We start from the raw sequence: 17298 nt of genomic DNA, 5'->3' as shown, positions 1-17298 counted from the left end.
TCATTATTTTAGAAGCAATGCAATAAAGAGGAAAACTTAAATTTAATCAGTCATGTAGGAAATTGATTAAATTATCGGATACAAAAATGCGTTCAGAGTTGGGGATCCTAGTTACCTGGTAATATTCAGCCGAATATCAAAAACGAGGAATATGACGGAACTTGAATACACAGATTTTCTTCAGTATATTTACGGTATATTTGTGAGGGTCAGACCGTATGTTTGATAATAAATCCGCGGTCCCATTCCACCCACTATAAGGCCGGCTGTAAATGTTTAAGAAACTGGAAATATTAGCGCGATTTTAGCGAGATCCAATCGCATAAAAGATACTCGCCTTTGGTCCACAAGTCTTTGTGTTTCCATGAAGCTGCTAAAACCCGCATGGGTCCATCACGATGGTGAGTGAGGGAGTGAGGAGGACCGCCATTTAGCCGAGACTGCTGCAGCAAGTCCTTTTCCTTTGCTTTCTTTTGTGTGTTGCAGAAAAGCAAATATTCTCGGTGGATATCCATCAGGACTGTACAAAGTTCGCCACCGGCGGGCAGGGCAACGATTGTGGTCGAGTGGTTATCTGGAATCTAAAGCCGGTGCTCAGCGAGAAGGATGAGCTCGATGAGACAATACCGAAGATGCTATGCCAGATGGACCAGCACCTGGCGTGCGTCAACTGTGTGCGATGGTCACAGAACGGGGTGTACCTGGCCTCTGGCTCCGACGATAAGCTGATCATGATTTGGCGCAAAATCACTGGATCCAGCGGTGTGTTCGGCACCGGGGGCATGCAGAAGAACCACGAGTCGTGGAAGTGCTTCCACACGCTGCGCGGCCATGCTGGCGACGTCCTGGACCTGGCCTGGTCCCCCAATGACATCTATTTGGCCAGTTGCAGCATCGACAACACTGTCATCATCTGGGATGCCCAGGCCTTTCCCTCGATGGTGACCACGCTGAAGGGCCACACGGGTCTGGTTAAGGGGGTATCTTGGGATCCCGTTGGAAGGTTTCTTGCCTCACAGTCCGACGATCACAGCATCAAAATGTGGAATACCATGGACTGGACGCTCTCGGAGACCATCACTGAGCCGTTCGAGGAGTGCGGCGGCACGACGCATATTCTGCGCCTCTCCTGGTCGCCGGATGGCCAATATCTGGTCTCGGCTCATGCCATGAACGGTGGCGTGCCCACCGCACAGATCATCGAGCGCGAGGGCTGGCGGTGTGACAAGGATTTTGTGGGGCATCGCAAGGCCGTTACCTGTGTACGCTTCCACAACTCTGTGCTGATCCGGCCGATGTCCGAAGGCCTCAAGCAGCGGCAGTACTGCTGCCTGGCCGTCGGCTCCAGGGATCGTTCCCTCTCCGTCTGGATGACTGCTCTGCAGCGGCCGCTGGTTCTCATCCACGAACTGTTCGAGGACAGCATCCTAGACCTATCCTGGGGACCCGACCAGTGCCTGCTGATGGCCTGCAGCGGCGACGGTACGGTGGCTTGTCTGCAGTTCACCGACGAAGAGCTTGGCCAAAGGCTCTCCGCGGAGAAGATGGACGCGCTGTTCATGAAGCGGTATGGCGAAATGTATGGCGCCGGTCTAGGCTTCGGCAACAAGATGATTGTGGAGGAATCCGATCAGAGCTGTAATTACCAGTCAGATTCGTCGGCCATGCAAACGGCGCCGCTGAACTTCCCCCTGCCCAATGCCGCCCTGGAGCGACGAACGGCCTCCACCGCTCAGCGACCCATCAGCAAGCAGACCGAGACACGGACAAAGGATGGCAAGCGAAGGATTACGCCCATGTTCATACCGCTAAACGAGGAAGAACGGGCACCAGCAATCGGCTCCAGCAGTGGAGCGCCCACAGCAGCTGCAGCAGCAACAGCAGCGGCAGCGATAGAGGGACCGCATGCCACTACGCCCACGGAGTGCGCCGTCACGCCACGAATGCCCGAACCGCTTGTGTCGGCGGGACGCAAGACGACGCCGGCGCATCGCCGCCAATCGATGCCCTTCGATCCCAGTCAACAGGCGGAGTTTCCACGCTCGCCCAAGACCCCGGACGAGCATCAAGGGACAACGATGGGTCCGAAACTCAATATCACGGCCACGGCCAAGAGTGAGTTCGTGAAGACTGCCCTCGATTATAGGCTGCTCGTGCAGAATGGGCACCTGAAGACGAGTCACGGGATGCTGGCCAAGGTGACTGCCAGCATCGACGGGGAGTTCCTCTGGGAGTTCTATGTGGGCTCGCCGGTGGTGAATGTGAATCTCTGCGCCAAGTATTGCATGCTCTGCTCCCTGGACGGCAGCATGCGTCTGATATCGATGGAAACGGGTTGCCACGTCTTCCCAGCCATTGCCCTCTCCAGCTCGGCTGTACATTGCGCCTTTGTGAGTATTATAGAGTGAAGATCACGCTCCGTCCGTAGCGAACGTGGGCTTAAGCTAAACCTTTACCATTCCGACAGAGTCCCGACAACAGTCTGGTGGGAGTGCTCACCGAATGCGGCCTGTTGCGCATCTGGAATATTGCGGGGGCGACCATTAGCTTGGCCGCCGGCTGCAAGGAGCTGCTCATCAAGCACGGAGCGGTCGTCCAGTTCTCGGTGACGGACCAGGGAATGCCACTGATTGGCTTCCCCAACGGCAACTCGTACTCGTACTCGACCAGCCTCGAGTCGTGGCTGGTGCTGGCCACCAAGGATGCGATCATGTACCATGGCATCAGGGGCACTCTGCCCCGCGATGAGGATCTAGTGGCGCGCAAATTTCCGCTGCTCAGCATGCAGGCCAGTAGCCAGAACTACTTTGTGCTTGGCAGCGGCATGGAACTGTAAGGCATTCTCCAATCAGCCTCCGCCATCCATCACACTCCATTGGTAAATGTCTCTCTTCCTCTTTCAGGAGAAAACTTGAGAGCTGGCAGCAGACGGCTAAAATCCTGTTCATCGACAATCAGATCAAATTGTGCGAGGCCCTGCAATCGACAGATGAGCTGAAGCACTGGCACACGATGCAGGCCCTCCAGTTGTCCGCCTATGGATCGGAGAAGCGTCTGCGCACGTTCCTCGATGAGCTGCTCTCGAACTCGGATACGGGCATAGCGACGGTAGGGTCCACCTCGACATTCCCCTACCCACAACCTTCTTATCTTCCGTCTCGCTCTAGTTCGCGTCGAAGCATGAGCTGGCTCAGTGCGTGCTGGACACGTTGAAGTCGCACGGACAGTGGAGGCGCTTGCATACCGAGTACACGGAGCTCTTGAAGTTCAGTCGGAATCAGCGCATTGAGGATATCTTTGCCACGCCCGCACCGCCACAGCCGCGATCGGCATCACCTAGCCCGCCACATCCGCCGCAAACGGTGTCCCCCAGTCCGCCCCGAGTGCCCCAGACGGTGTCACCCAGTCCGACCCTACAATCGGGAATTGCTTCACTAGGCCAAGTCACAACCAGCCCGCTACAGCTGCAGAATGTATCGCCCAGTCCGTCACAGGGGCAGAGTGTATCACCAAGTCCTGGAACAGTGTCACCCGGCACCGCACACTCGGGAACAGAGTCATCCGGCACGCCGCCTGGTCAGGTGCTGCCGCAGACTCTGGCAACCAGTCCGCCGCAGACGCACTTTGTGTCATCCAGTCCGTCAATGTCTGGAACCGTGTCGCCGGGCACCCCACAATCGGGCACAGATTCCCCACAGTCCCCCAGTCCGTTATAACCCTAAAAAGCTGAGTTGCCACAGCAGGAGCTTGCACCAGCTGTTACTTCCATCAACAGAAAGATAGATTAAGATCTAAAAAGCTGAGTTGCCACAGCAGGAGCTTGCACCAGCTGTTACTTCCATCAACAGAAAGATAGATTAAGATCAAGAGAGCAGGAACAGGAGAGCAGGAGACTACATGTTTAAATTATGTAAGATTATGTGAGTGGTTTTTAAGCGTATTCCCCATTGTACAGTCGTCCAGCCTAGATAGATAGCATAAGATGAAGAGTATTAGTCATGTATGTGTGTTTTTAAGAAAATTAATTTTTTAAATTTGTCAACCAATAAAACAAAAATCTCCTCAAAGAAACGAAACAGCTTGATAGATTTGTACTCTAGTATATATTATTTGTTTGCTAAAATGAATTAATCAATCGATTACGTTTCGCGTAACAGTTTACATAATAAGTTGAAACAATTGTTGGCCATTTGTGTGCGACCCCATCAAATGCCAATATCTATATATAAATATATATATGTATATATCCTCCAATTGCCAAAAGATTTCATTATATATGCGCTCTATAAATTGTGTATGATAAACGTATGAATAAGAACAAAACAGAAAAGGAGGCTCATGCGGTGTCCCAGAAGAGATGGAAATACTCCCCTGCAGATCGTATCTATCTATCTATCGTTTAGTTATACATATATGTATATGTATATATTTATATGTCTTGTGTTCTATATTCATTAATTTGGATTGGTTTCTAAGATTTAACTACAATTTGTTTGATTGCTTTTGTGTTTTTCAAAAATACGAACAAGTTAAGGCAGCTGCTATTTGTATATTGGCGTGATATGATCCTGAATCTGAAGCCTACCGCACTAGTTCTAAAAGCAGACAGACATATGGCGGACGTGTGGCTATTAATGAATTGAATGATTGATAATTGGTTATAAGATCTATCATATAGAAAGTGCAGCAAGTGCTTCCCCAGAGAGCTTCCCCAACAAATTCTACGGCTAATCCTCTCCCTCTCTCTTTCTCTCTGCAAGGGCTGTAAAAGCCACATCATCATCTCAGTATAATGAGAATTAGCACTAGAATTATCCAATGTATCACTCTTTTTAGAGCTTCTTTGATTGTCCATCATCCGACGACAGCCGCTGTTACCGCGACCACCGTGGCCTCTGGCTATTGCGCATTGTAGTGCGGTCCTGGCGTCGGCACCGACTTCAATGGCGAATCAAAGTCGGCTGGCGGTGCCTCCACCACCGGTGTCTCTGGCGTGCCCGCAATACGATCCGTCAGCGTTTCGTACAGCTTGTGCACATGCTCATTGTGGGCCGTCGTCGGCTGCATGGCCTTCATCAGGGTGCCCAAACGGCAGGAGGGCAATTTGTTGTGGACATACCACAGCAGCTTCAGCATGTGGCGCGAGGTGACATTCTCGCGCGTGAGACCCGCAAAGATGAACTCATCGAAGAGGGTGGTGCAAAAGTCCTCGGTGGAGAACTCATCGCTCATCGGAATGAGCAGAGCGATCTACAAAAACGTGTGAACGATGATCGATTAGTATTCTTCCACTGTAATGTTGGATGAGTGCCATGAGTGCTCACCAGGGAGTGAAGGAAGGGATCCTCGTAGGCGCGATGATCCTTGCAGGCGGAGAGTATGGCCAGGACGCGCAGCACACCCACACGGTCCTTGAGGCGGGCCGTGTGCAGGGTATAGTACATGGCCAGAATGCTGGATACCGCGCTCTCCTGAATGTACGCCTCAACGGCATCGGGCGCCGGCCCCGAATGCTCAATGATGGTCAATGCCGACTCGCGCTCGTCCGGAGGCAGTTTCCCGTGCAGGCTGCGGCACTGATCGTCCACCATGAGCGACATGAGGGCGGGCAGAAACTTGGTGACCACCTGGCAGTCCAGCTTTGGCTCCTTAAAGTCCTGCGAGTCGATCATCACCCAGGCACTGAGGCCCAGGGCCAGCATCCGCAGTAAGAGTATCAGAATTTGATTGTCCCGTGGCATGCCTTCGTTGTTGATCAGATGGTGCAAGATCTTGATGGCCGAGGTGGCCAGAAAGTTGATGGCATAGGGATCGCAGAGGGTCATCGATAGGTCGCCCAGCACCTGCTCCTGGCCGCGCTTAATGTTGTCGAGGAATCCCTGCAGCTCGCGCGATCTCTTGATGTCCACATTCTTCTCACGGATGCAGGCGTCCAGGCACCACGTGAACTTGTGACATGGATCAATCGAGATGATCTCCTGCACCTCCAGGTCGTGCAGGGCCATCAGCAGTTCGGCGCGCAGCGTGCAATAGTGAACATTGCGGGTGCGCAGGAAGAGCGTGCGAAGGAACTGCAGCACCATGTCGTACAGCTTCACGCTTGTTCCGATCATGTTGGCCAGCTTCTGCACCACCTCGCCCTGCCTGCGAACCTTGGGCGTAGGATGGAAAAACAAGTTATTGAGGTTCGTGTGGTCGAACAGAATGTGCTCCTTCTCCCTGATGTACTGCGAGAGCAGGGGCGAGACCTCGTCGCCAAACAGCGACTGATTGTCCCGCCAGATCTGGCGCTTCACCTCCGTGTCTGTGTCGGCGTACAACTCCCGATCGCGCACCAGAATCTTGAGGTACTTGTCATCAATGTGCTGGGTGTTCCTTAAGATGGCCATCACTACCGGACGCAGCGACTTGACCCGCACGACGGGAAAGCTCTTGACCAGTAGCTCCTTCAGCTTCTTGTCCCGCTCGCGAGGCTCCTTATGGCCCAGCTCGTTGATGTGGGCAATCAGCTTGTCGCGCAGCTCCTCCATCAGGGACGTGTGGAAATCCAAACGCCGCACTCCATGGAGGTCGAGCAACGGCAGCATGGGGCGTAACGACGGCAACAGCACCCCATTCTCCAGCTGCAATAAAGCGAGACAGGTGCATCAGCGATTTTTCGCGCTCATTTTGCAACGTAAACAAACCTGAAAACTCTCAATTGCCTTCAGCGGGTCCGTGCAGGAGGTGAGGGCCTCGCGCAAATACGCCTGACCCGGTATATTAACGTCCTCGAGTCCCGTGCCGTTATTTTTAGCGGGAGTGCTCATTCTAATAAATTAAACACCTTTCTATGCGGCAAATTTAATATTCAGTTTTTTTTTTTTTTTAGAACAAACAATTGTAGAGTAGCATTGGGGTGTGCTATCGGCAGCCGGCCAAGGCATTTTTGGATAACGATTGTTTTCGATTAGTATCGGCTGCGTGGATTGCGTGAATTTGCAGTTTTATCAGTAAATTGCTGCTGAATAACATAAAACAATTCGGGGAAAATGGTAGAAAAGTAGTTTATAATAATGAAAATTAGTTTATATACGATTGGCAACAACTATCGTGGCCAGTACCACCTACGCTACCTGAATTGGTTCCATCCCTAGCGTTCTGTCGTTGTCCTAAAGTTCAATTGCCAATTAAATTTGGAATGAAATGAAAAAAGTGATTGTTTGTATATGATAATAATGTTTCTTTGCTGGCATGTCTTTAGAGAGTCAAATTGCCATGGAGCTGCCGCAAAGAGCCAAGATCTGCTTATCTCCAGGCGGTGACTGTGGAGGTAAAAATATCCGCGATAAGTAACAGGTACGCCAATGCCAATAAAGTCCATCACTAGGCTGTATTAGCCAGAAGAGAGGTAAAAAAGCATCAAGTGCAGTCAATTTGGAGTTTAGATAATCTACCTATTATGTGCCCCAGCATCAGCTTCCGTAGCTGGAGACATAGCTAGAAGACGGCTCCGTTTACTTCCGGCTACCACTACGATTACGTCGTAGCCGTGTTCCGTGTGGCAAGCGCGCACCTACGCGCCATTTGTGTGTGCGTTAGTGTTGGTGCTAGTGTGCGACCTCGCCAACAAAAGTCTGGAACCACACCGCAATCTGTGGAAAACAATAACATTGCTGGCAAGTTCTGAAAAGCAAAAAGCCGTTTGCTTCGAAACGATTGCGTGGAAAGGTAAATGCGACTACTGGAGCGGGGGCAGCACTAGAAGTCGACCACACAAAAACAACATGTCGTCCACATCAGAGCGGAAACGATACCACAAGGACAACGCGCCCACCGACGACATTCTGACGCTAATCAATCTGGTGCGTCAGAATCCGGCACTCTACAACTACAAGCTCCAGCCGAATCAGAGGCGACGGTCGGACATCTTGAGCGGATGGCAGGAGGTGGCCCAAAAGATTGGTGGTGAGTACAAACAGTGCTTCATATTTCTGTGTTGCCTACGTTTTGAGTTATATTATGTTGTTGCTCCTCCCTCTCGTTGTACGCTCTGCCAGATAAATACACTGTGCCGGAGGTGAGACGAAAGTGGAAGAACCTTAGGGATACATACCATCAGTATCGGCTACGTACACCCAAGTGCATAGAGGGGCGTCTCTCCAAGTGGCGGTATGCCAAGGAGTTGGATTTCCTATCGACCGTGTACCAGCCGAAGCTGAAGTCGCATCGCACCCAAAACAACTATGAGGCGAGCAGTGCCACAAGCACAACGCTGCCCATCGGTTCCATGCTGCATCTAAAGGACCAGGGCGACGACGACGACGATGTAGACGATGATGGTCAGTCGGATACGGGAATGTCATCGCATCATGATGCCCAGATCACATTGGTTGGCGACGAGACGGAAACATTCATACTGACAGCCTATGAGGAGGGCGTCTCGGACGACACAGTGTCCCAGCATCATGAGCACCATCATCACCAGCATCATCATCACCAGCAGCAGCATCATCATCACCATCATCATCAGTCGCAGCACGATGGCAGCATTTCCAGCATTGAACTGTCCCAGATCGCCCACGATGACGATGTTGTCGACGATGTGGACGACGACGATGATGTGGATCACCATGGCCATGTGGTGGATATTGTCAAGCACGAGATGGACGAAGATGGGGCTACCGGCACCGAGGTAGACTACGAGGAGGTTTGCCTGTACGAGGAGGCCAGTGGGGCACATGTAGATTGCGAGATGGGCGTCAGCGACGGCGTGGACGGCAGCAACGATGTGACCCACAGCAAGAGCTTCCACTACATTGATGCCCATGACTTTTGCATATCGGACATTGAGCCGCAACCGCATCAGCAATCCGTGGTTGCTGTCCGATCCCACCATCATCATCAGTATACAGGCAGCTGTGTGAATGGGCCGCCCACCAATAGCGTCCTCGGCGGCGGCACCGTTGTGTCCGACGGCAAGCTTAAGAATCTCACGCTGGTCACCACCACAGCAGCAGCTACAGGCGGATCGAGCCGGCACGAGCAGACCATTTCCACACAGCAAATCTCTTTGGTGGATGTCACAGAGGCAACCAGCACGAGCGTAACCATTTCCAGCACACCGGCTGTGTCGCTAAATGCCGCAGCGGTCACCACCTCGCCGGCAGCGTCATCGGCGCTGTGCAACACCACATCGTTTACCACGCCCACAGCCACCATTCTCCAGTTGCCGCCGCTCACGTGCGGGGGACCCGGTCTTGGCGGCGGCGGCGCTGGCGGGAACGGTGGTGGTGGCGGCGGTGGACCTGGAAATGCGACTGGAAACGGACCCTGCCCACCGTTGGCCATCAGTGCGGCCAGCAGCAGCACTCTGATCAAGGAGGAGGATCAGCACGGTAATGCCTATCATGTGGCCCAGGCGCTGGCCAAGCGAGACGAGTTGGATCTGTTCTTTGATTTCCTTAAGAAGAAGATGCAGTGCTTCTCCAAGACCCAGGTGACGCACATACAGATGGAGTTCTTGAATTGTGTGGGCCGCCAGGAGGCGGCCGAGCACGATAGCAAAGACTAAGCAACCAGATAGATGACCACATCCAACCCCCATCCCCCCTCTTGCTAATAGTTGTACTCCAGTAGTAGTTGCTTAGTTTTAATCATTGTGTATAGGCTTAGGATCGTATCGTTTACCAGTTTGCAAGTTTTTGCCTAAGCTCTGTGGATCTACACAGGGTTCTATCTAGTTTCTCTTCATTTTAGCTTTAGAAAATCCCACAAACACACATACTCTATGTACCCCAAATATATATATATACATACATATATATATATATATACATAAGAAGAAACGTTATATATAACCCAATTGTAATTTGAATGTAATTGTAAAATAAACCGATTTGATTCTCGATTTAAGAGTGAAAGGATTTACTGTCCAAAGAAGTGTGAAACAAACTTAAACGCAAACACTTAGCCTAGGGATTAGCTATAGGCTATAGGCTATAGGCTTCAGCCTTTGGGCTTTAGGCTTTTAGTTGGGCCACTGAAACAGAGAGAGATAGTGGCGGCGGGTACCGGCCGGTACAGGTAATAAATATACATACACACAAGCGGAGCGGAAAGAAAACAAGTCTGTAACGGGGGGATCACGCTGCCGGCGCACTGATCCCAGTACCGGCATCTCGGAGCCGGGCTATGTGTTCCGTGTTGAAGTAAATGACAGTGATTGTGATATCATCGCGATACAGACGCACCACATCCTTGGGCAGCGACAGGTAATACGAGATCTTCGAGTGCTCAATCCCATAATCGGTGGCACCCAGTGCATTCCGGATCAGATGTGTGGCAGCATTCTGATCGATCGGCTTACGTGTAAGACCAGCTCTGCAAATGAGGAAAGAACGAATCAAGGGATTCGAATTTAGTTATTTTAGAAAACCAAATGGAGCAACCGGACTCACTTGCGTTCGGCCAGCTGATCGGAGATTTGCTGGAGCGTGGGATTGCCCTCGGGCAGTCGCATTGGCTCCAGTATTTTCTTCGAGTTGATGTGCTCCCCCACGAGGCTGACTACCTCGCTGGGCGAGAGGAAGTCCCACAGGCCATCGCTGGCTATGACTAGAAACTTATCGTTGACGCTCAGCTCGTGCTGTTGAACATCGGGCCGGGCGGTCAGGTACGGCGGCGTATAATAGTTGGGTGCCATCGCCTGCTCCCCGATCAGGGGCACCACCTTCTTCTGCATGATATCCAGGGACCATTTGTAGCGATAGTCGCCAAAGGCGCGCAGCGGCGCCAGCTGGCTAAGCAGCCGGCCATTACGTATGGCCGTGTCGTGCTCCTCCTTGGGGTGCTCGTCGAGAATGCGCTTCACCTCGGTCATGTTGTCAGCATTGTGTTCGATGTTGAGTTTCTTTGGTTGCCATTGACTCGTCTGGGGATCGAGGACGCCCAGAACGGCGCCACAGTCCCCAGTGCTGGCCACATGCAGTTGCAGTCCCTCCAAATGGACCAGACACGCCACGGCACCTACAAAAATCAAATTCAATTATCAATATTTCAGGAAGCTCAGCCGGCAGGCAGGCGGCTTACCCGACAGCGCCACACCCATGGTGCGCACATCGATGGTGGCCAGCGCCTCGTGCGACAGTGCCTCGTCCAGTTGGAGAAAGGCATGCACCAGTTCACTGCCCACGTCCCGCTGCGGTGTCTGGGAGAGTTGTTTGATGTACTTCTGGAAACTGTGCTCATAGATGGGCTTGATCTCGTTGACGAAGTCCACGTTGTCGTTGTGACACTTGAGGAAGGACTGGCTGTTGCAGTTCTGCTTGATGTGCTCCTTGAGCACCTGGCGGGGCAGCGTGGCCGCAGAGACATAGCGCAGGAGACGCTTGGACACAACCTGGCCGCAGGCGGCGCCGCCATGGCCATCGAATATGCCGCAAATGAAGCCATTTCTGTGAAGCAGACTGGCCTCGGTGCGGGAGTCCTCGCATGGGGAATTGGAGCCCAACTGGTTCGTCTCGTAGCTGCGCACAATCCCATCCACGGGGAAGTTGTACACAAATTCGTTCTCCCGCAGCTGCAGATTCACCTGCAAATAACAAAACACACACACGCACACCGAAATTTTAACACATGGACATGGACAGCCTCCCTTTTCCACCCACTTACATCGTAGGGACTCAGCTGAGGCAGGTGCGGCAGGAGACGTAGAGCGTTGAGGCTGAAGTCTCGCACATTGTTGCGCACACAGGTAGCGGCGTCGTTTAGCACAAACTTAAACATCTATGTAGGCGAGTGTCGGCACATATATGTAGGTGTGTATATGCTTTAATATATACACTGCTGCAGCTATAATTAACGGTAAACGGTAATAATATTGTTCGGTAACCTTGCGCAGCGCACACACGTTGAGTGTGTGTGGTGTTGAGGCGGAGACGGAGACGGAGAAGGAGACGGCGGATACGGAGTACGGACCGTACCCGGCAGCACACTTTCTGGCTTAAATGCTGGCTATCTATGGGCGCCTTTTTCCGACTGTTTTTGTGCGATTGTATTTCGTTACTGCAGCCGTTCCTTCAATATCGAACTTGTACATTTGTGTTGCGGCAACCAAGCAATTTGGACAAAAAACAAACGTAAAATTAATATAAATCGAGCAACTGTCAGTGTGACAGTTGGCAGGAGCTACCATATCAGCTGACCAGTGAGCATTAACAGCACGTTTTTTAACAGTACGATTAACAATATTAAGAATCTGTGATTTAGTCAATCATTTCATATGATCTTCTTATACAATAAAACAAAACAAAAAACAATAAGTCAGGAAGATAGTACATGAGATAAGTGTAAATTAGCCATTGTGTGGGTAGTTTGTATTGCGCTTAACAGCACCTTTATTGGAGTGCACTCTAAATGGCTTCCACACTCTGGCAACCCTTCGCTTTATCACACACTCACACAGTCACAGTTTTTGTTAGAAAAAACAAAACAAAGTCAGGGCAGCTGAATATTTTGTAGTATATTTATAATTGGCGACTAACCTGAGCACCGAAACGTTAATTAGTTATAAATAATACAAGTGTGCACCAGTAGCCGTGCAGTTCATCCAGTTTCGCAAAGAGCATGGGCTGGCCCAACCACTGACCGAACAACAAAAGAACAAGGACGACATATAATTTGCGTCTTAGCCGAAGATTAGAAAACACCAAAGGGGCCGTTGCACCAGTCAGTATGGTCGAGCCCATTTTCGAGTATCAATTCCGCCTGATACTCATTGGCGATAGTACAGTGGGCAAGAGTTCGCTGCTTAAATTCTTTACAGATGGAAAATTTGCCGAGGTTCGTATTCCTAGATGTGTCCCAGTCCCATGTCCAATGTCTCCCTTGTGTGCGTTTACGGTGTGTGTGTGCGTATGTGTGTCAAGTGCGATCGTTGAACAGATGCATTTAATACGTTTTCTTACATAATTCAATGATTATTTCACAAAAAAAAGACAAAGGCTGGTTCTCAGGCTCAGATGCTGCCTCATGCGTGTGCGTGTGGGTGTGGGTGTGTGTGAGAGCTCGCCTGATAATGAAAGGCAACAACACCGCTGTACAGGACCAGAGCTGCCATACCATGCACAATCGTTTGCCCGCGCAGTTTAAAAATGTTTTTGACCTTTTTCCTCTGCAGCTCTCGGATCCGACAGTGGGCGTGGACTTCTTTGCCCGCCTCATCGAGATGAAGGATGGGACACAAATCAAACTACAGTTGTGGGACACTGCCGGACAGGAGCGCTTCCGCTCCATCACAAAATCCTACTATCGCAATTCAGTCGGCGTTCTGCTCGTGTATGATATCTCGAATCATGCCAGCTTTGAGCATATACCCCTGTGGATGATGGAGGCCCAGCGCCACATCGAGCCGCACCGACCCGTCTTCGCGCTGGTTGGCTGCAAGCTGGACCTCATCAATGCGGGCGGCCACCGCGAAGTGTCCACAGAGGAGGCGCAGACGTTTGCCAAACAGCATGGCCTGCATTTCGTTGAGACTTCCGCGCGCACCGGAGCCAATGTGGAGGAGGCCTTTCGCATGGTCACCCAGGAGGTGTACGCCCGCATCCGCTCCGGCGAGTACAAGGCGGAGGACGGCTGGGACGGCATCAAGGCCGGCTTCGCGACGCCCAACAGTCTCGACTTCAATCTCGTTGTGGCCGAGCCGGAGAAGTCCTCCTGTTGTTGATTCGTTTTTTGGGTCCGTTTTGATTGTTTTGTTTGTCTACCCAGCGCTATATGTTTTTTTTTTGTGTTTTCTATAGTTTTTCCCTATCTCTTGTACATTTTTTTTTTGTCGAATTCTTTTGTATGGTCCCTGTCCATCCTTCAAAACCGTAGGCACTCCTAAAACTATCTAATTTAGCTGAAAAACCAAATCACTAATTCGTTACATTAATACAAAACTATTTTTAGTTTCGTTTTTAAGCAAATCGCATAATTGGGTGACCCCGACACCAACCCCGACCCCCTGGTACTGGTATAACTATTTTGTGAGCCCTTCAATCAATAACATCGGATCCAAGTCATTCGGAAAAAGGGTCTGTTTAGCTTTACACATACATAGCAGAGGTTCTGTGCTCCAAAATCATACCAGACATAGGCTCTATATACACGAAATACGAAAGAAAAGCTATACATAATATACTTGAACTTGAAATATAAACGTTTTTATTAATATTCTATTTCTTGGCTTACTCCTTTTTACTCGGTATTGTACGCACTATATAGCTTACAGGATGAAATATCTGTATGGGGTACCTATATTTGCAAATGGAATGGAATGGAATGTACACCATATGATAAGTGTTTTCATAGAAGAGAATTTGAAAGATCAAAAGGATCTTGTGGCTTGCGACTTCAATGAATTAATCAGGATTGAACTTGATTGGATTTGAAATAGTGGTTTGATTTCGGGTATTTGATTCTTGTTGTGGGTCTTAGAAAGATATACACTCGCAATGCTCATCTTTTTATCATTTATCAGTGGGGGATTGTGTGGGTGTGGGGGTGTTTCTTATAGACAAGGACAGTAGTAGATTAACAGTAGATTTATTGGTTTATCATGTGCGGCTGTTTCCGTGATTTTTAAAAGTTTTCTCAGCGTATATGAGCAGATGAAAACAGGGATGGTATTCGAATCGAATCGATATTAGACGATGAAATATCGCAACAAATTACGTACCAAAATTATCAACAAATAATATATATCGATATATTATATAAACATTTAACATCTCTAACTTTCTGGCATATCGCGCGTGTTGCTTAAAAATATTTTTAACAATTTTTTTGCATTAAAATTAAAATTAAAAAAAATGGGCAACGTGCTAGCGGCATCCTCAGGCAAAAGCAACAGCGTGTCTGCCGGTCTGAGTCTCCCCGAGCCGGTGGTTTCACCCACACAAACATCGGTATCGAGCGACCCCACCGACACTGCCGGGAAGGATATTTTTCTGGAGAATCCCGGAACCGTAGAGGAACTGCACAAAAAATGCAAAGGTAAACGAATCGCAGTCGATCAACTACATAATGTGCGCATTTTCATAGACCAAAGTCGAGGCGGTTAGAAAAAACCCTCAGCTGTCTGATGACATAACCTACAACATGTGAGCGGGGGACCGCGGTGCGTGCGTATGTGTGTGTGTGTGCGTGTGTGCTGTTGTCTTTGATTATGCATTATCAGGCCATTGTTCATTCAACTAACCAATTCCCTTCTCCTTTCTCCTCTCCTGTGGTGACCGATCCACACCGGCAGATATACAGGCCGTAACCTTCGAGGGAGCCAAAATCATGCTGAACAAGGGACTCAGCAATCACTTCCAGGTCTCGCACACCATCAACATGAGCAACACGGTGCCGAGCGGCTACCGCTTCGGCGCCACCTACGTGGGCACCAAGCAGTTTAGCCCCACCGAGGCATTCCCAGTGCTCCTAGGCGACATTGATCCATCCGGCAATCTGAATGCCAATGTCATTCACCAGTTCTCGCCGCGCGTTCGCTGCAAGTTTGCCTCGCAGGTAAGTCTTTAGAGTGGGTTAATGCGCTGGAATTTGGCAGAATTAGTCTCTTATGCATTTGGAATGTTGCAGGTCCAGGACTCGAAGATGGTGGCCTCACAGTTGACAACTGATTATCGTGGCAACGACTTCACGGGCTCGCTCACCGTGGCCAATCCAAATCTTTTCAACAACTCTGGCGTAATCGTTGGCCAGTATTTGCAGTCGGTGACTCCAGCCGTTGCCTTGGGCGCCGAGATAGCTTATCAGTATGGGCCGAATGTGCCCGGACGCCAGATTGCCCTTGTTTCAGCCCTGGGCCGCTACACAAGCGGCAACACGACGTGGTCCGGCACATTGGGACTGAGTGGATTGCATCTGTGTTTCTACCAGAAGGCCAGTGAACAGCTACAGATTGGTGCCGAAGTCGAAACTAGCCTGCGCATGCAAGAGTCGGTCGCCACTGTAGCCTATCAGATTGATTTGCCCAAGGCTGATTTGGTCTTCCGAGGTAAGTCTTGCAATATATGCTTCCGATATTCGGATGGACAGCATGCAATAATTGTTTGGTGCCTTTCCTTGTAGGCTCTATTGACACCAACTGGCATATTTCGGGGGTGCTGGAGAAGCGTCTGCAGCCATTGCCATTCACGCTCTTATTGAGCGGCCGCATGAACCATGTGAAGAACAACTTTAGACTGGGCTGCGGGCTGATGATCGGTTAACCGGTAGCTGCAGCACCCGTTAACCAAATTTTAGCCACAGACCCCGCCCCCCGAACCACATTCACATTCACATCCAGTCAAGTTTAGCACATCATTGCCCACCCGCCACCAGCACAGACAATTCTTTTGATTAATTCGAAATGTACCTTGCGGCGTTTTTGTCTGCAACAATCTGCAATGTATCAAAAGACCGAAGAACAGAAAAATTTGTTTAAGCTTATGGGGATTAAGCCGCCGCTGACGCCGCCGACGCCGCTACCATCGTTTGCTTCGTTCTTCTAAAAGAGAGAGTTTTCAGTTAGGTATCTAGGAATATTCCACATTTCCACACATTTTAAAGCACACATCCAACAAAGAATTGTCGCTGTACATTTTAAGTTGCTTCCTAGAAGATGAAAAAGGAGAAGAAACGTACGCATTTATTTTGAACAATCAAACAGCCAGCAAACCAAGAACAACCACAAGACCACACACGCAACACACACTCACGTACACACAGAGAATATCAGGAACATCAATAGTTTTCAAAATCCGTAATGAAAAGAGTTAATAATAAATGCGTATTAAATGTATGTTACATTGTAAAATTGGTAACGAAACTGCTTTAAGTTTATAATTTATAAATTAACAATTAGTTATAATAACAAAAAACTTTGTTAAACCAACTTTTACCTTTGTGGCGCGCCTAGAAAGAGACAGACGCAGACGCAGAGAAAGAGAAAGAGAGAAAAGGAAGAAAGAGACGAAACGTTAGCGCCAAAACGTTGTGAGGGAAAAAAAACCAAACAAAAAAACACTAATAAAAAAACTCTACAAAAGAAAGTCCATTACTACATTTGTTAAAGATGGGAAATGGTTCAGTTACATTGTAATATAGCCGCTTCCCAAGCATTAAAATAAAGAAAGATACAGAGCAACAACAAGAATGAACTACGAACAACAACAAAATAGGTTTTAGTAAAGACAGAAAAATAAACAATTTAAATACAATTTTTTTGTTGTCCTCTTAGACGGTTTAGCATGCGCGTTAAATAGGCAATGGATCTCTTATTGA

The 17298-nt window shown here is 49.6% G+C and overlaps 6 protein-coding genes across 10 annotated transcripts; 4 read left to right on the top strand and 2 right to left on the bottom strand.

Annotated features, from left to right (window-relative positions):
* The first annotated feature begins 153 nt into the window (after positions 1-153).
* Positions 154-4076, top strand: Hira (histone cell cycle regulator-like protein). 2 transcript variants are annotated; one of them, XM_033384428.1, is made up of 6 exons: positions 154-401; positions 487-2390; positions 2468-2832; positions 2904-3108; positions 3168-3743; positions 3817-4076. In XM_033384428.1, exons 1-5 carry the CDS (start codon positions 365-367, stop codon positions 3714-3716), a joined length of 3060 nt encoding a protein of 1019 aa, XP_033240319.1. In that variant the 5' UTR covers positions 154-364; the 3' UTR covers positions 3717-3743; positions 3817-4076. The 2 variants fall into 2 exon arrangements, with proteins under 2 accessions (XP_033240319.1, XP_033240318.1); XM_033384427.1 differs by having other exon boundaries at positions 3168-4076.
* Positions 4077-4084: 8 nt separating this feature from the next.
* On the bottom strand, positions 4085-6937 carry NELF-B (negative elongation factor B). Its single transcript, XM_001355118.4, has 3 exons — positions 6687-6937; positions 5325-6623; positions 4085-5250 (listed from the first exon to the last, which is right to left on the bottom strand). Exons 1-3 carry the CDS (start codon positions 6807-6809, stop codon positions 4900-4902), a joined length of 1773 nt encoding a protein of 590 aa, XP_001355154.1. The 5' UTR covers positions 6810-6937; the 3' UTR covers positions 4085-4899.
* A 132-nt stretch (positions 6938-7069) lies between these two features.
* On the top strand, positions 7070-9889 carry LOC4814839 (uncharacterized). Of its 2 annotated transcripts, XM_001355119.4 has the most exons (3): positions 7070-7390; positions 7453-7947; positions 8040-9889. In XM_001355119.4, the coding sequence occupies exons 2-3, from the start codon at positions 7767-7769 to the stop codon at positions 9551-9553; spliced, it is 1695 nt and encodes a 564-aa protein (XP_001355155.3). In that variant the 5' UTR covers positions 7070-7390; positions 7453-7766; the 3' UTR covers positions 9554-9889. The 2 variants fall into 2 exon arrangements, with proteins under 2 accessions (XP_001355155.3, XP_033240320.1); XM_033384429.1 differs by having other exon boundaries at positions 7070-7947.
* Positions 9883-11793, bottom strand: Pdp (pyruvate dehydrogenase [acetyl-transferring]-phosphatase 1-like protein, mitochondrial). The gene is made up of 4 exons (XM_001355120.4): positions 11653-11793; positions 11071-11572; positions 10440-11007; positions 9883-10362 (listed from the first exon to the last, which is right to left on the bottom strand). The coding sequence occupies exons 1-4, from the start codon at positions 11764-11766 to the stop codon at positions 10125-10127; spliced, it is 1422 nt and encodes a 473-aa protein (XP_001355156.2). The 5' UTR covers positions 11767-11793; the 3' UTR covers positions 9883-10124.
* A 304-nt stretch (positions 11794-12097) lies between these two features.
* Positions 12098-14199, top strand: Rab39 (RAS oncogene family member Rab39). 3 transcript variants are annotated; one of them, XM_001355121.4, is made up of 3 exons: positions 12425-12822; positions 13160-13720; positions 13936-14197. In XM_001355121.4, exons 1-2 carry the CDS (start codon positions 12715-12717, stop codon positions 13706-13708), a joined length of 657 nt encoding a protein of 218 aa, XP_001355157.1. In that variant the 5' UTR covers positions 12425-12714; the 3' UTR covers positions 13709-13720; positions 13936-14197. The 3 variants fall into 3 exon arrangements, with proteins under 3 accessions (XP_033240323.1, XP_001355157.1, XP_033240322.1); XM_033384432.1 differs by lacking the exon at positions 12425-12822 and adding an exon at positions 12098-12187 and having other exon boundaries at positions 13160-14199; XM_033384431.1 differs by having other exon boundaries at positions 12426-12822; positions 13160-14199.
* A 541-nt stretch (positions 14200-14740) lies between these two features.
* Tom40 (Translocase of outer membrane 40) lies at positions 14741-17066 on the top strand. The gene is made up of 4 exons (XM_001355122.4): positions 14741-15021; positions 15278-15540; positions 15613-16030; positions 16105-17066. Exons 1-4 carry the CDS (start codon positions 14838-14840, stop codon positions 16242-16244), a joined length of 1005 nt encoding a protein of 334 aa, XP_001355158.2. The 5' UTR covers positions 14741-14837; the 3' UTR covers positions 16245-17066.
* Positions 17067-17298: the final 232 nt, after the last annotated feature.

The sequence above is a fragment of the Drosophila pseudoobscura genome, chromosome X (genome assembly GCF_009870125.1).
Source record: "Drosophila pseudoobscura strain MV-25-SWS-2005 chromosome X, UCI_Dpse_MV25, whole genome shotgun sequence".
Taxonomy (NCBI): Eukaryota; Metazoa; Arthropoda; class Insecta; order Diptera; family Drosophilidae; genus Drosophila; species Drosophila pseudoobscura.
Note: the sequence above shows the minus strand (reverse complement) of the source record. Positions and strands in the feature narration are given on the sequence as shown.

Excerpts from the sequence above, each read along its gene's own strand:
- Rab39 (XM_033384431.1), top strand. The coding sequence starts at position 12,715 with ATGGTCGAGCCCATTTTCGAGTATCAATTCCGCCTGATACTCATTGGC. Across the intron at positions 12,823-13,159 it reads CAGATGGAAAATTTGCCGAG|CTCTCGGATCCGACAGTGGG; the intron begins GTTCGTATTCCT and ends TTTCCTCTGCAG.
- Tom40 (XM_001355122.4), top strand. The coding sequence starts at position 14,838 with ATGGGCAACGTGCTAGCGGCATCCTCAGGCAAAAGCAACAGCGTGTCT. Across the intron at positions 15,022-15,277 it reads ACTGCACAAAAAATGCAAAG|ATATACAGGCCGTAACCTTC; the intron begins GTAAACGAATCG and ends CCACACCGGCAG. Across the intron at positions 16,031-16,104 it reads GGCTGATTTGGTCTTCCGAG|GCTCTATTGACACCAACTGG; the intron begins GTAAGTCTTGCA and ends CTTTCCTTGTAG.
- NELF-B (XM_001355118.4), bottom strand. The coding sequence starts at position 6,809 with ATGAGCACTCCCGCTAAAAATAACGGCACGGGACTCGAGGACGTTAAT. Across the intron at positions 6,624-6,686 it reads AGGCAATTGAGAGTTTTCAG|CTGGAGAATGGGGTGCTGTT; the intron begins GTTTGTTTACGT and ends GCTTTATTGCAG. Across the intron at positions 5,251-5,324 it reads ATCCCTTCCTTCACTCCCTG|ATCGCTCTGCTCATTCCGAT; the intron begins GTGAGCACTCAT and ends ACGTTTTTGTAG.
- Hira (XM_033384428.1), top strand. The coding sequence starts at position 365 with ATGAAGCTGCTAAAACCCGCATGGGTCCATCACGATG. Across the intron at positions 2,391-2,467 it reads CGGCTGTACATTGCGCCTTT|AGTCCCGACAACAGTCTGGT; the intron begins GTGAGTATTATA and ends CCATTCCGACAG. Across the intron at positions 3,109-3,167 it reads CGGATACGGGCATAGCGACG|TTCGCGTCGAAGCATGAGCT; the intron begins GTAGGGTCCACC and ends GTCTCGCTCTAG.
- LOC4814839 (XM_001355119.4), top strand. The coding sequence starts at position 7,767 with ATGTCGTCCACATCAGAGCGGAAACGATACCACAAGGACAACGCGCCC. Across the intron at positions 7,948-8,039 it reads GGTGGCCCAAAAGATTGGTG|ATAAATACACTGTGCCGGAG; the intron begins GTGAGTACAAAC and ends ACGCTCTGCCAG.
- Pdp (XM_001355120.4), bottom strand. The coding sequence starts at position 11,766 with ATGTTTAAGTTTGTGCTAAACGACGCCGCTACCTGTGTGCGCAACAAT. Across the intron at positions 11,573-11,652 it reads CTCAGCTGAGTCCCTACGAT|GTGAATCTGCAGCTGCGGGA; the intron begins GTAAGTGGGTGG and ends TGTTATTTGCAG. Across the intron at positions 10,363-10,439 it reads GATCAGCTGGCCGAACGCAA|AGCTGGTCTTACACGTAAGC; the intron begins GTGAGTCCGGTT and ends CCTCATTTGCAG.